A 13,111-nucleotide genomic window follows, 5' to 3' on the forward strand; every position below is an offset into this window, starting at 1 on the left:
CAAGGCGGTTGCGCATCGCACTTTGCGCACTCGAGCACACGTCGACTGGGGACTGTCCCATAGAGGGCTGTACTTTGTGTGCGGCACGCATGCCGTTGCGCGCGCAGCCGCGACCACCGGGGACGAAGCCTAAAGCCGCGATCTGTGGTCCTAGGGTTGCTCCTCCAGAAGAGCAGGCAAGATCTTTGGCATGGGCGCGGTCATGATGTCACACGGCTGGTTTGCCCTCATTGGCTAAAATGCCGCCGTGCCAAGAGACAAAAATCTTGTCTTTTGGCGAAGGCGGTCGGAGATCACGCTTTGGGGGCGGCCGCACACACGCCGACTGGGGACTGCCCCATAGAGGAATGTACTTGGTGTGGCGCGCAGCCACCACAGACGAAGCGGCGACTCCATTAGACGCCGCCTGCTGCACGAGGGTGTTTTCTGGCATTACCGAGGGCTACGAGCATCTCTGCCGTTAGTGTGAGTCACATTGGGATTACGGACACACCAGATCTCCACTACGATAATATCAGCTGCCACCCCCGGACATCGCCTGAACACGAATACTGGAAAGTAAGGACATTCACATCGAAATACTCTTCTGCGGTTAACAAGTTGGGGAGATAACGACGACGGTCGCCCACGTCGTATGAGAGAGCAGTGTCCCGTCGCGGCAACATATTTCTAACATGATCAGCTTTAAAGACCTATCTTGATGTACGTGCAATACTCGCCTTTTTATCAAAGCACGATACAATTTTACTATCCCCACGAGAGTTGTGCGCTTGTCCTATTTTCTACTAGTGCCCGAGATGAGCCATCTCTATTGACAAGCAGCAGACTCGCAGAGTTACAATTGTTACAAAGGGTTTTGTTGCTAATCTGATACAACCGTATCATTTTGTCTATCACTGATTTATATTGTTTTTGGCTTTTAAGGCATTGTATTTTACATCAGGGTTCCACTATCTTTTCACCTTGCACTCCCCTGCCTGCTCTCCGCCGGCATCAAATGATACCATAGCAACGTGATGCCACGTGACCACGTGACACCATGACGACGCGTTGCTGGAGGCCAAGGTAAGTTAGTTACAGAGGCCTTGCGCGATCCCCCCGCCATTTACTTTAAGTGCCTTGAGGGCGCGCACGGGACCTCTGGAACTGCCGCCCCCGCCCGAAAATGTCACACACCCAGTTTGTGCACCTCTCCTTTATACCACAGTATTGCTATTAAGTTATACATTACAATATCTTGCTCAATCACTCACCCCTTTGAGCTGATATATACTTAGTGAAAGTTCACACTATATTATATATTAACAACTGTTTAATTCACAATCTGGGGCACAGCATTTTTCTTCATTCAATATTCATGTGTGAAAAAGTATGAGAACCTTTAGATTCAGAATCTGGTGGCGCCCCCTTGAGCAGCAATGACTTCAACTAAGTGTTTCCTGTAACTGCTGGTCAGTCTCTCACATTGGTTTTGAGGAATTTTGGCCCATTCTTCCTTACAGAACTGCCTCAACTCCGTGACATTTGAGGGCTTCCTTGCATGAACAGCTCGCTTCAGGTCTTGCCACAACATTTCGATGGGGTTTAGGTCCAGACTTGGACTAGGCCATTCTAAAACGTGGAATTACTTCTGCAGCCATTCTTTTGTAGATCTGCGTGTATGTTTAGAATCATTGTCTTGCTGTATGACCCACTTTTGCTTCAGCTCCTGGATGGATGGCCTGACATTCTCCTCTAGAATCTTCTGATACAATGCAGAATTCATGGTTGTGTCAATGATGGCAAACCGCCCAGGTCCTCAGACAGCAAAGTAGCCCCAAACCATCACACTCCCACCACCATGCTTGACATTTGGGATGAGGTTCTTCTTTTTGAACACAGTTTTTAGTTTTTCGCAAAACATAACGTTTCTCATTGACACCAAAAGGTTCCATCTTTGACTCGTCTGTCCAGAGAACATTGTTCCAGAAGTCTTGTGAATCAACTATGTGCTCTTCTGTGAACTTCAGACAGAAAGCAATGTTCTTTTTACAGAGCAGTGGTTTCCTCTTGCCTATCCTTCCATGAACACCATTCTTGTGCAGTCTTTTTCTGATAGTGGAGTCATGTACACTCACATTAGCCAAGGCAAGAGTGGCCTGCCGATACTTGGATGCTACTCTGGGGTTCTTTGTAACTTCCTGGATGATTTGCCGGTTTTCTCTTGGGAGAGATTTTGGTAGGACAACCACTCCTGGGTAGAGTGACTATTGTCTTGAACGTTCTCCATTTGTCTGACAGTGTTTTGATGGAGCCCCAAATTAGAAATTGATTGGTCCCATACTAGACTGATAAGCATCAATAACTGCTTTTCTGAGGCCTACAGAGATTTATTTTGATCGTGGCCTGACATGTTTCCTCACACATGTATGGTAAAGACGACACTTCCAGTTTCTGATCTTTATATAGGGTGAGGCCTCCCAAACTCAGCCCTGAAGATCTACCCAATTTAAAACACCCGATTATAATTATCCCCTTTAATTTACCTGATCAAACCAAGGTTTCACTTTTTACACATACCCTGACTTTTAATTACTCATTGTTTGTCTAATTAATCCATCGTTTTGTTTAAAAAGACATGGAATTGGTTCAAATAAACCCTATTGGATATTTAAGAAGACTGGTTTTGATTCAAGAAGGTGATCATGGAAAAACTATGGAATTTCCCGAATAGTCATTTGAGTTCAAAAACTTTCTCGCCACTGTATACGGATTTCTGTGGTCTGAATAGTTCTCACAAAACTACTTTCAATGTCCTCTGCAAAAGCAGGGTTCTGCCTTTAAAAGAGTTACTTCTACTGTACATGTATGCTTATACATACATAAATTGTATCTACATGACCCTTATTTGACATTGGTTGTATGTGTATTGAAAAACTCTGTATGATCCCACATAATCTATTAAATTAAAGATAACAAACATGTAAAGAATTTTAGAATATAGATAATAAAATGTGTGCGCGTATGTGTGTAACAACCAGCTTGTAGTTGTCCCACTCACCTCCCTGCAAGGCACCGAAAACGAGCACTCACACCCCAAAACTGTCACACTGCACCACAATTACGTCTCCTCATACTAGGAAAATATGTAATTAAAACAAGAACCCAATTGAGCAAAATGTGTCCAAAAAGGCAGTCCCTTAAAAAGGTAATAGGTTCCATTAAATCTCAGCGGCATACAGTGCTTATTAATTACAAAAACAGTGCATGGATTCAGACAAAATAAAAAGGAACACAAAACAGCATACATTGGCATCGAAAGATATTAGATCCTTTAAGAGGTCATGAAGTAGAGACTGAAATACACATGGTCATGATAATATCATGATATTACGTATTTTAATCAATCTGGTACTTCAGGGGTTAATGTGGTTACAGTTCAACTTTAAAATGCATCTACCGATTTTGGAGAGAAGTGAGAGGGAGGCACTCCAATCGGACTTGACGATTGAGGAGCTCTCTGAGGTCATCAAAGCACTAAAACCTGCCAAAGCACCAGGGCCGGGTGGCTTCTCAAATTTATACTACAAGAAGTATATTAAAATACTAGCCCCCCACATGTTGAAGCTATTTAACGAAATCCTAGCAGGGGCCTCATTCCCAGCACAAATGCTACAAGCCTCAATCTCTGTGATCCATAAACCTGGAAAGGACCCGGCGGACTGTAAGAGCTACCGGCCAATTTCACTGATTAATTCAGACATTAAAATATACTCCAAACTTATAGCCAACAGGGTGGGTATTGTCCTTCCCAGGTTAATACATACGGATCAGGTGGGGTTTATCGGAGGAAGGCAAGCGGCAGATAACACCAGGAGAATTATTGACTTGATCGATCTGGCCCAAAAGAAAAACATACAATCCATGGTATTAAGTCTGGACGTTGAGAAAGCCTTCGACAGGATAGACTGGCCCTACCTAACAGAAACATTGAGAGCGTTTGGCTTTGAGGGACGCCTCCTGCAGGCCATCCTTGCGCTATACAAGAACCCTACAGCAAGAGTGAGACATCAGGGTTTCACCTCAGACCAATTTGCAATCAAAAGCGGAACGAGGCAGGGGTGCCCACTGTCGCCACTGCTGTTTGCCTTGTGCATAGAGCCCTTAGCGGCACACATTAGAAATAGCCCGGACATTTCTGGAATCCCAGTTGGAGACCAGATGCACAAAGCCGCTCTATACGCTGATGATGTTATTCTAACATTATCCAAACCTCTCACGTCTCTCCCAAACGTATTCAACATCCTAGGTAAATTTAACCAAATTTCGGGGTTTAAGATCAGTCTAAATCCGAAGCCCTCAATATCAACTTACCAAAAGAAGTAGAAAAACTGATTGACCTCAATTTTAATTTTAAATGGCAAACCTCCGCTATCAAATATTTAAGGGTTTATCTCACAAGGGACTACAAAACACTATATAAAGCAAACTTTCCCAGGGTAATTAAGACACTGGGGGAGGATCTCAGGACCTGGATGAAAGGGAGTATTTCATGGATTGGGAGGATACATAGCGTGAAAATGAACCTCCTTCCAAAGATGTTATATCTTTTCCAGAGTCTCCCTATCCCTTTGGTACAGGCTGACATCCTCTCCCTCCAGTCACAAATAATGAAATTTATCTGGAATAAGAAAAACCCAAGAATTGCTAAGGGTATTTGAAAGCGTCCCACCATAAGAGGAGGTTTAGCGGTGCCAATTAGGGCAGATTCTCCAATGGCACACGGACCCACGCTTACGGAGATGGGTAGAGTTGGAGAGGAAGTGTTGTGCACCGATTGAACTCCAAAACTTAATCTGGCTACCCAAAAGAGGGGTACGCAAGATGGAAACGCCGCTGCAGACCATGGCCAATTCACTAAGAGTTTGGGAGGCCACTAAATTTAGCTGTCAGTTGACTACTAAAGGGTCATTGATGACGCCAATTGTGGGCAATCCAGACTTCGCTCCAGGACTGAATAGCAAGAACTTCTTAAATTGGACTCAAAAGGGGATAACCCGTCTTAAAGATCTGGAGGGTAGAACAACTATACAAACCTTTGAACAAATTAAATCCACTAAAGCTATCCCAAACAATGAATTCTTTAGATAACTCCAGATCAGAGATTTTTACAATAAAACGCCAATCAGACCGGCACAAACTAATTTTGAGCAGCTGTGTTCTAGAAGTACGGACACAAGGGGACTTACATCTAGAATGTACAGGGAAGTGATCTGCCCAACGACGCCCAACGAAAACAGACTGTTCTACATTAGACATTGGGAAGCGGACTTAGGGGAGACATTAGAGGACGAAGAGTGGGACAGAATTATCCAGGCCGCAGCAAAAAGCTCAATCTGCACCACATTAAAGAAGAACGCATATAAAGTCCTTATGCGGTGGTATTACACCCCAACCCGCTTAGCTAAATTTGTGAGAGGCTACTCCCCGCTTTGCCCTAAACAGTGTGGGGAGGTGGCAGATCTGCGACACATGCTGTGGTCTTGCGCAAGGGTGGCCCCTATTTGGGAACAGATTAGAGACTGGATACAGCGGATTCTCGGTTTGGAGATCCCCCTGGACCTGTGGGTGTTCCTGTTGGGCAGGCGGATCCGGGGTTTGTCAAATGCAGCGCACAAATTAATCGCGCATTTTGCAACAGCCACGAGGAGCGAGATCGCAGCATTATGGAAGCAACAAGAAATCCCAATTATCCCTAAGACCAGAAACAGGATTTGGCATGTCTGCAGGATGGAACAATTAACAAGTTTGGTTTATGACTCCGGCACAAACTACCTGAAAGTCTGGGCACCGTGGTTGGCCCAGTTAGACATCCCTGGGGTGGATGCCATCACGATTCTTCATTGATAAGATTAGATGCGTTCTCCTTTGAAGGTCGGAAACGCGACTCGACATAGCGACGAACTGGTAGCAGACAGTCCCACAGGTAGAGGTTAGGAAAGCGGACACAAAGGCAGGCCTCGCCCCAGAAAGCCAATCCATTAAGCATCTGCCATGACGGCACAAAGACAGCAACGAACAAAGAATCTTGACGCCTCCGAGCCCTTCGCCTCCTCCCTCCCTTCTCCTCTCCCCCCCTCGGTTCCCTTGTCTGTTCCTTCTTGTTTGTGGTGTCGTCTGTTGGTTGATGTTGGTGGTGAACAAACTTGTGGGTTTCTGTAATTGGAAGTGATACAACGGGCTGTGAAACAATGTTTGTACTCCAATAAAAATTTAAGTTTGAAAAAAAAATGCAAAGGAATGTTTTTCTTATGCCCTGTTAAACCCTTGACCAGTCCTAGTTGTATGGGATTCATAGAATCTAGAGATTAGGGCATTTGTGTTGCCAGAGATGGGATTAAATTATGGCTCTTCTGACACTCAAGAAAACAGGACACTTAGATGTACTTTCAAAGCATACCTGGAAGGGTTCTACAGAGTGCCAAGGGGCGTAACTAACCCTACCGTGCAAAAGATATCAAATATGTCATCCTGGACCTGACACCTATTCTGAAGTATAACGTTTAGATATTTGTAATCATTTCACGGAGACGAATGCAATAAGGCCCAACACTTGATGTTTCGGAGGTGGCAAGGGCCAGATATCCATTGTCACTAATTTAGGGGAAAGCCGGTCAAAATTAGTATTGTTACATTCAGTAAACTCGCCTGAATCTATTATGATGACTCACCGCTGTCCAAGTATTAGAGAAATGAAGCTAGGAGTGTGTATCTATATTCAGTCAAATGTAAATATCAGAAGAAAATGTCCCGTCTCCCCCCGCCTTCTTCAAGTAATAAATGTCACCCAAGTAGCTGATTTACGACAGGGGTGGATCTTGTGTGAATTTCAATGCAAGAAGGTCTGCGCATAAATGTTGGCATGTTTGAATAGAAAATCAGTATTCAACCAGGTGTGTATTGGATCAGCCACGCGAGTTTTCATCTTTCCTATGCCAGTGACCTCTATGGGAAAAACCTATGACGTGGTAAAGTACATGAATTTTTACTTATGTAGTATCCTTTTATTTTAAAGAAACTGTTCTGCATTTATTGTAACAATCTTTTTCTGTAATGTAAGAACTGTATTTTTGTATATTAAAGACAAACTTTAAGAAATAATGCTTTGGGCTCTTATAGAACTGGTTGCACACTTTGTAGAGCAAAGTACATTTTCAGACACATTTTGCTCCAACATTTGTGTGTGCCACGTGCTTAGTTTTTCGTTAATAAAGAGGGTCCTTAGACCTTGACAGATATATATAATTACATATTTTGTCTGCTTATTTCTTGGGTGGTGGAAGCGTATTAGATTGCAATAGAGTACGGGTTTGATATTAACTAATTTGAAGTACCTTACACATAAGAAAGGTGTTAGCTAGAATAGCCATGTATACCTTTCTTTCATATAGAAGTCATGTGCTCACATGTATGCAGTCCGTGATAGATGGTATATAGGCTGGATTGAGGGGAGGTCTTGTTTATTTTAGGGACCTTAGCAGAAGGTAAAACGTGGGCCAGCTGCTGTGTATTAACCCTGGTCCCATATCCAGGTCAGGTGCTCAAAGTCTTTCACCTGTGACAGAACAGATGCCGGGACCAGCCTTTGTAGGTGTGTCATCTCATTTATCACGCTCTTCCCTGTGACACTAAAGTCCCACTTCTCTGGTAAAAGGGAATTATTTAATTTCAATTTAAAATTGGAGAGTATAAAAAAAAAATACATAACTCTCTCCTTGGACCAACCAGTTTAATGATGATCACATCCAGGCGTTCCGAAGATACCACTGGTGATATTCCCACTTTTAACCATGAGGGAGAAACCAATTATCCGCTAGTTGCAACATAGATAGTTTCACAAGTTAGATGATTACACACGAGTACTTTTGCCAGGTACAGGATTTATACCCATCATTATTATGGGTTGTAGCAGATATGAATTCTCACAGAATGTTAATCTGCAATGAGAACAAATAGTGACCCTCTGTCACCTTTGGTTCTGCTCCATCAGAGAATGCCCCAGGAATTTAGGACTTCTTTTGAAGTTGGCCCCAGCAGATAGAATAATAACTGGTTGCGTATCTGTAAATTATTACTTGTCATTTTAAATGTAAGCATGGCTTTCAATGATTAACAAACACAGAACTAAAATTGTTCTTGTAAAGAAAGGTTAACCCCCTTCCCAGATATGCTTAAGGCTGAAAGCAAACTCACTCACGCAAATCACAGTAGCTACTAGACGCTTAATTGCCAGAAATTAGAAAACGCAGTCAAGCCAGTCTTTAACACAAATGAAAAACAACATATGGGAAACCATGTATATGGAAAAGCGAACAGCGTATCAACCACACCATGCCTGAATTCATAGGATCCATGGGTATCAGTGTTTGCGCAGTCAAGAAGTGTAGACATATTCAGGTTGCGAAATGCTCCCCCACGTTCAGTGACGTGACCCCTCTAACCACCAAATATATCAACAAGACTTATTTTATAGCAATGTATAAAATGTTTGCTTTCTGCTATCATGTTTAACTATATCTGTAACAACACCCTACTCTTTATCACCCCATCTCCCTCGTGTTACCCGTTCTACTCCTCCCCAAATTTGTTATAACTGTGAATGAATATCAGAAAATAAAAAAAGCTAAAAGAAAAGTGAAACCCTTTGGTTACTGTACTGCTCACATACATTAATCCTTCAATAGCTTTATCGTGACACGGATCATATTCAATAAGTATCCCCTTTTAAATGAACTTATAATTTATGGTCAATAAGGCAGAGTCTTGCTATACAATTATACCTCCCCAAAGATAACGCACTCACACTTGCTAAATTTATAATGTGGACTTTACTTATTCTAGAACTGCGGTCCTGGCTGCTCTACTGGTCTTTGGAGGGTACTGGGAAGAAGTGGGGAATGCAGTGAGGTTTAAAGCGGCAAACAGTTTAGAGCACAAACAGTTTAGAAATGTATACTCAATATTGCCTTCTACTGCAGTCCAAAACATGCCAGTTCTCCGATTTCTTTGAGGACAGTTATGGCCAGGAAACACACATGTATGGTTTGTGTTTGTGTGTTTGTGTTTGTGTTTGTGTTTGTGTTTGTGTGTGTGTGTAAGAATAGAAAGAGGAGGATTTATGCAGAAGCCACCCAATTGAGAGGTATAGGAGAATGATATATATTTTTTTTACTTGCATGTATTAAAACAAAAGATGAAGAAGATTGTGAAAAATACAAATCAGGAAACTTAAAATTACATCACCATAACAACTATGTGTGTGACAAATGTTAGCATCTAGAATAAAATTATGTAGAACTACAATACCGCTGTAAGAGTTAACCTTCTGCATTATCTTTTTCGTAAGATCATGGGCAGAGAATCCAAATCACTAGGAAAAGCTGTCAAATAAGTACCTCCAAACATTTGGTCCACGCATTGAAGAGTTATGTCATTTTCACCAACAATCTTGTTCCGGAATTCTGGAATCTGAAATACAAGATGTAAAATTCAAAGCATGAATATTAAAAGGCTGGCAATGCTTCCACTGGTTGCAATGCTCCATAAAACAGGAATACCAAACATCTTTGCCAAAGCAACTGTATATCCATCATCCCTGTGTGTTGTTTGTTTTAATCTGCTAGCCGGTCAAGTAAATCTGTTGATTATGAATCATTCGTGCAGAGCTGTGGAAAAAAAACAATAACTAACTCTGTCACTGACTGGCTTGTGCAGAGGAGAGTTTACTTCACCCTTCATGAAGCCCAACAAACTTACAGTGTGTAGAAGCAAGCGTTTGCGGACATTCATCCTATGGAGTATAGCAAGGGCACAGTGGTGTTTATAGCACAATTTGCTCCTTCATTTGTGGGAAAGCGAGAAATGGATTAGGCCGAGTCCCCGCTGGCGCTGAGCACGCTCATGCTTGGATAGCGCTCCAAGCATGAGCGCCGGGTGTCCGGCTTGAACGCACGCGTGGGGTGGGGCATTGCGGGTAGTTGAGCGCGCGAGTAAGTATAGATTTTTTGTTTATTTTATTTATTAAAATGTTTTACCTGGAAGTAATACATTGAGAGATACCTCTCGTTTTCAAGTATGTCCTGGGCACAGAGTTATAAAAAATACATGGTTACAATAAAACAACAGGGTTATACAGTCACTTCACAGACATTTCATGGACAGAAAGTAGGAAAATTGGGTATAGGGGATAAAGGGCTTGTGAGTTTCAGATAGAAATAGAGCAGCTTTAACATCAACTAACATCAGTGAACGGCAGCAAACGGCTCACGCCCTTTGGCTGCGCCAAAGGCTGTGCGCCTTTGGGGCAACGCAGATGTACGCTGGAGTGGGTGAGGTTGAATCGGATCCATCTGTGAACAAAAAGATCTTTTCTTTGTGTCCCCATGGCTCATTAACATTCCAGTGGGTGGGGTTGCCGATTCAACAAAGAACAAGCACATGTTAACCCTTAGCACGCTGGTCCTGTGCAGAGGGGAGCAGTTCTTGGGCCCCCCCCCCCCCATCAGGCTGTGCGCCTTTGGGGCAACGCATATGTACGCTGGAGTGGGTGAGGTTGAATCGGATGCATCTGTGAACAAAAAGGTCTTTTCTTTATGTAAGTACCGATCGCGGCTGAGCGTGTGTGCCCGCGCACGAGCAGGGACTTACATAAATCTATATATGTAATTCCCCGGCGCAAGCGCTGCCCGCTCAGCCCAATCAGTGCTAGCGGGGGCTTAGCCTTACATTGCAATGCATTCAATTCACCTCCAGCAAAGGAGGAGTTCACGCCAGTCCTCCAGCAGTGGCTACCATTTTATTTCATTTGCCAAAGTCCCATTTCCATTTAACACACAGCGCTATGACATTGGCAAGCGCGTCACAATTTAAGAGGCGTTAAACAGCTCATCAAATTCACACTCAAAAGTGTAACTTTAATAGTAAAACAAGTTTAAGCTAAATGGAGAGTTTCACGTTCAAGATGACACGAAATTCATGTGATGCTCCCTAGGCCCCTATTTCATATTCAGTGAAGCCACCCCTGCCCCCCGCTCAGAAAGATTACAGCTACTTTTAAGTAGCTTATTTCACAACATGTTATAAAGGGGCCTCAGAGAAATCTACTAAAGAATTTCATATTGACATGGTAAAATCATCATTTATACTGTGGATAAGGTTAGAGAGAGACAGAGGGACACTACTTTTCCTCTAGTCAAAGTGCTCATAGCTGCTTCTGGTACGATGTAAAATCGATGAGCCACTCGCTCCATAAGAAATCATGAGAGTATGGGGATACGGAGGCTTATTCATTATAATTTTTGTTGGATTGTGGACTCCCTTTTGGTTGTAGTACTTTTTAAAGGTACAATATCCCCAAAGAGTGTGTGGTAGCAAAATTTGGAAGGGATTCAATCAGGGTGGCTAATTAATTGTTTACACCATTAGCATTGGTTTGTAAACTTTGTAAGAGAACTCAGGAGGGGTTTGATTTCCCCTCTATTTTTTGTGTGATCAGGAGTGTGCACAGTGAAAGCCCCATCTGTATTGGCTCTGTGAATAAGACGGGGTGCGCTAAAGTTAGGCGAAACACTTTACTGATTAACACTCCTAGTCACAGGCCCTCAAAAAACAAATCTGTTCTTCATTTGCAAATAAACAAAAGCATCCAGATATTGGCTTTTTAACACAGTTATGTTTAAGGAAGTCAAATAGACTTAAATTCTTTACTATATGTTTCTGGGGATTGCACCTTTAAGAGAACAAAAGTAGGAGGTAAACAGCAGTGCATCAACAGCAACAAGGAAAGTATGCAGAACTCCATGGCAGAAATACAACCTTACTGCTTTATACCACACTGGTCTGAACCCACCAAAAATAAGACATGAGCTGTGAACATGTAGCACACAGAGCAGGTAGAAAATTGAGCCGAAACATTACATTTTAACTGCTGGTCGGAAACAATTCAACGTTTTGAAAAACCTGACAAAGGGGCTGCTGCAAAACATGACATTTTATATTACAACCATTAATATGTATACTAATTTTAAGAGACCAACATGAAGGTATTATCAGGGAAGACTGCGGTGAGATATTTTGTGTGACAGACTTATGATACATAGAAATATTTAAAAAAAAAAAAAAATTGTGTGTCACAACCTGCAACGATAAAAGAACATGATTGTTTTAGGATGTTGCCAGGATGTTGTTGCATGGTCTGGTGACCCAAGTGTCTATGTCTCAAATCCTGCAGCTGGGGTAAGCCCCAATACCATTAATAATGAAGATATGTGCAAAGAGATCCTAGGCTACAGATCTGTAAAGGGTCTGTTTGCATTTCACGCTGGAAGGAAAAGACCCCTTTTGTTAGATCTTTCATTAAACAACTAAAAGACCCATCATACATGTATTTGATTGGGTCCATATTTAATGAGCCACAAGAAACCTTACGGCTCATTCACTTGACTGGAAGGCACCTTATGGCCCATACACAATACCAATGCTTCCAGAAATAATACAGATGAAACCACCGGACACATTTTAGAAACAGTTGCTGACTGGCTTCTATTGTAAAAGATCCTCCTGATGGGCTATTGTTGTCTGGAGTTTGGAGGCAATCGTGCAGGCCCAGCTGTGGGCACGAGCTGGCTTACTGCCAAGAATGCCTTCCTGCATTCAAAATAAATGTTCACAAGGACCCTAAAAATATACAAACATTTCGAATTGTCTTCATTCTACAAACTGCTACGCAACTCGAGTGCTGTATATTTTAATTCAGTAAGTGACAAAAAAAATGATTTTGATTAACCAACAAGCATCTGTTTTTTATAACAGTATATTTTGTATTGCACAGTGTAAGTAGAATTTGTGTGGCAATGTGAAAATCAGTTTACTTTTCAGATCCAAACCACTTTTTAAGCCAGTTTAATGCCGGTGAAAGTTGCTGTTCAACTGTATGTCAACGTAAACAAACCCACATTTAAGAACTAAAGCATGTGCACCCCTTAAAAAAACAAAAAAAAAAAAAAACTTGTCTGTGTTCATGAAGGGGTGGAAATACCAAAGTATGGCACATGTAAATGTTACATGAGAGCAC

At 42.3% G+C, this 13,111-nt stretch overlaps 1 protein-coding gene across 1 annotated transcript in view; it reads right to left on the reverse strand.

Moving 5' to 3' along the window:
- The window catches only part of LOC142487741 (myotubularin-related protein 12-like), a 74,421-nt gene that overhangs the window by 24,648 nt on the left and 36,662 nt on the right, over window positions 1-13,111 (reverse strand). The window contains exon 4 of the mRNA XM_075587554.1: window positions 9,435-9,507. Coding sequence (XP_075443669.1) covers window positions 9,435-9,507 — 73 coding nt within the window. The remainder of the gene's footprint in view (window positions 1-9,434; window positions 9,508-13,111) is intronic.

The sequence above is a fragment of the Ascaphus truei genome, chromosome 1, assembly GCF_040206685.1.
Source record: "Ascaphus truei isolate aAscTru1 chromosome 1, aAscTru1.hap1, whole genome shotgun sequence".
NCBI classification, from domain to species: domain Eukaryota; kingdom Metazoa; phylum Chordata; class Amphibia; order Anura; family Ascaphidae; genus Ascaphus; species Ascaphus truei.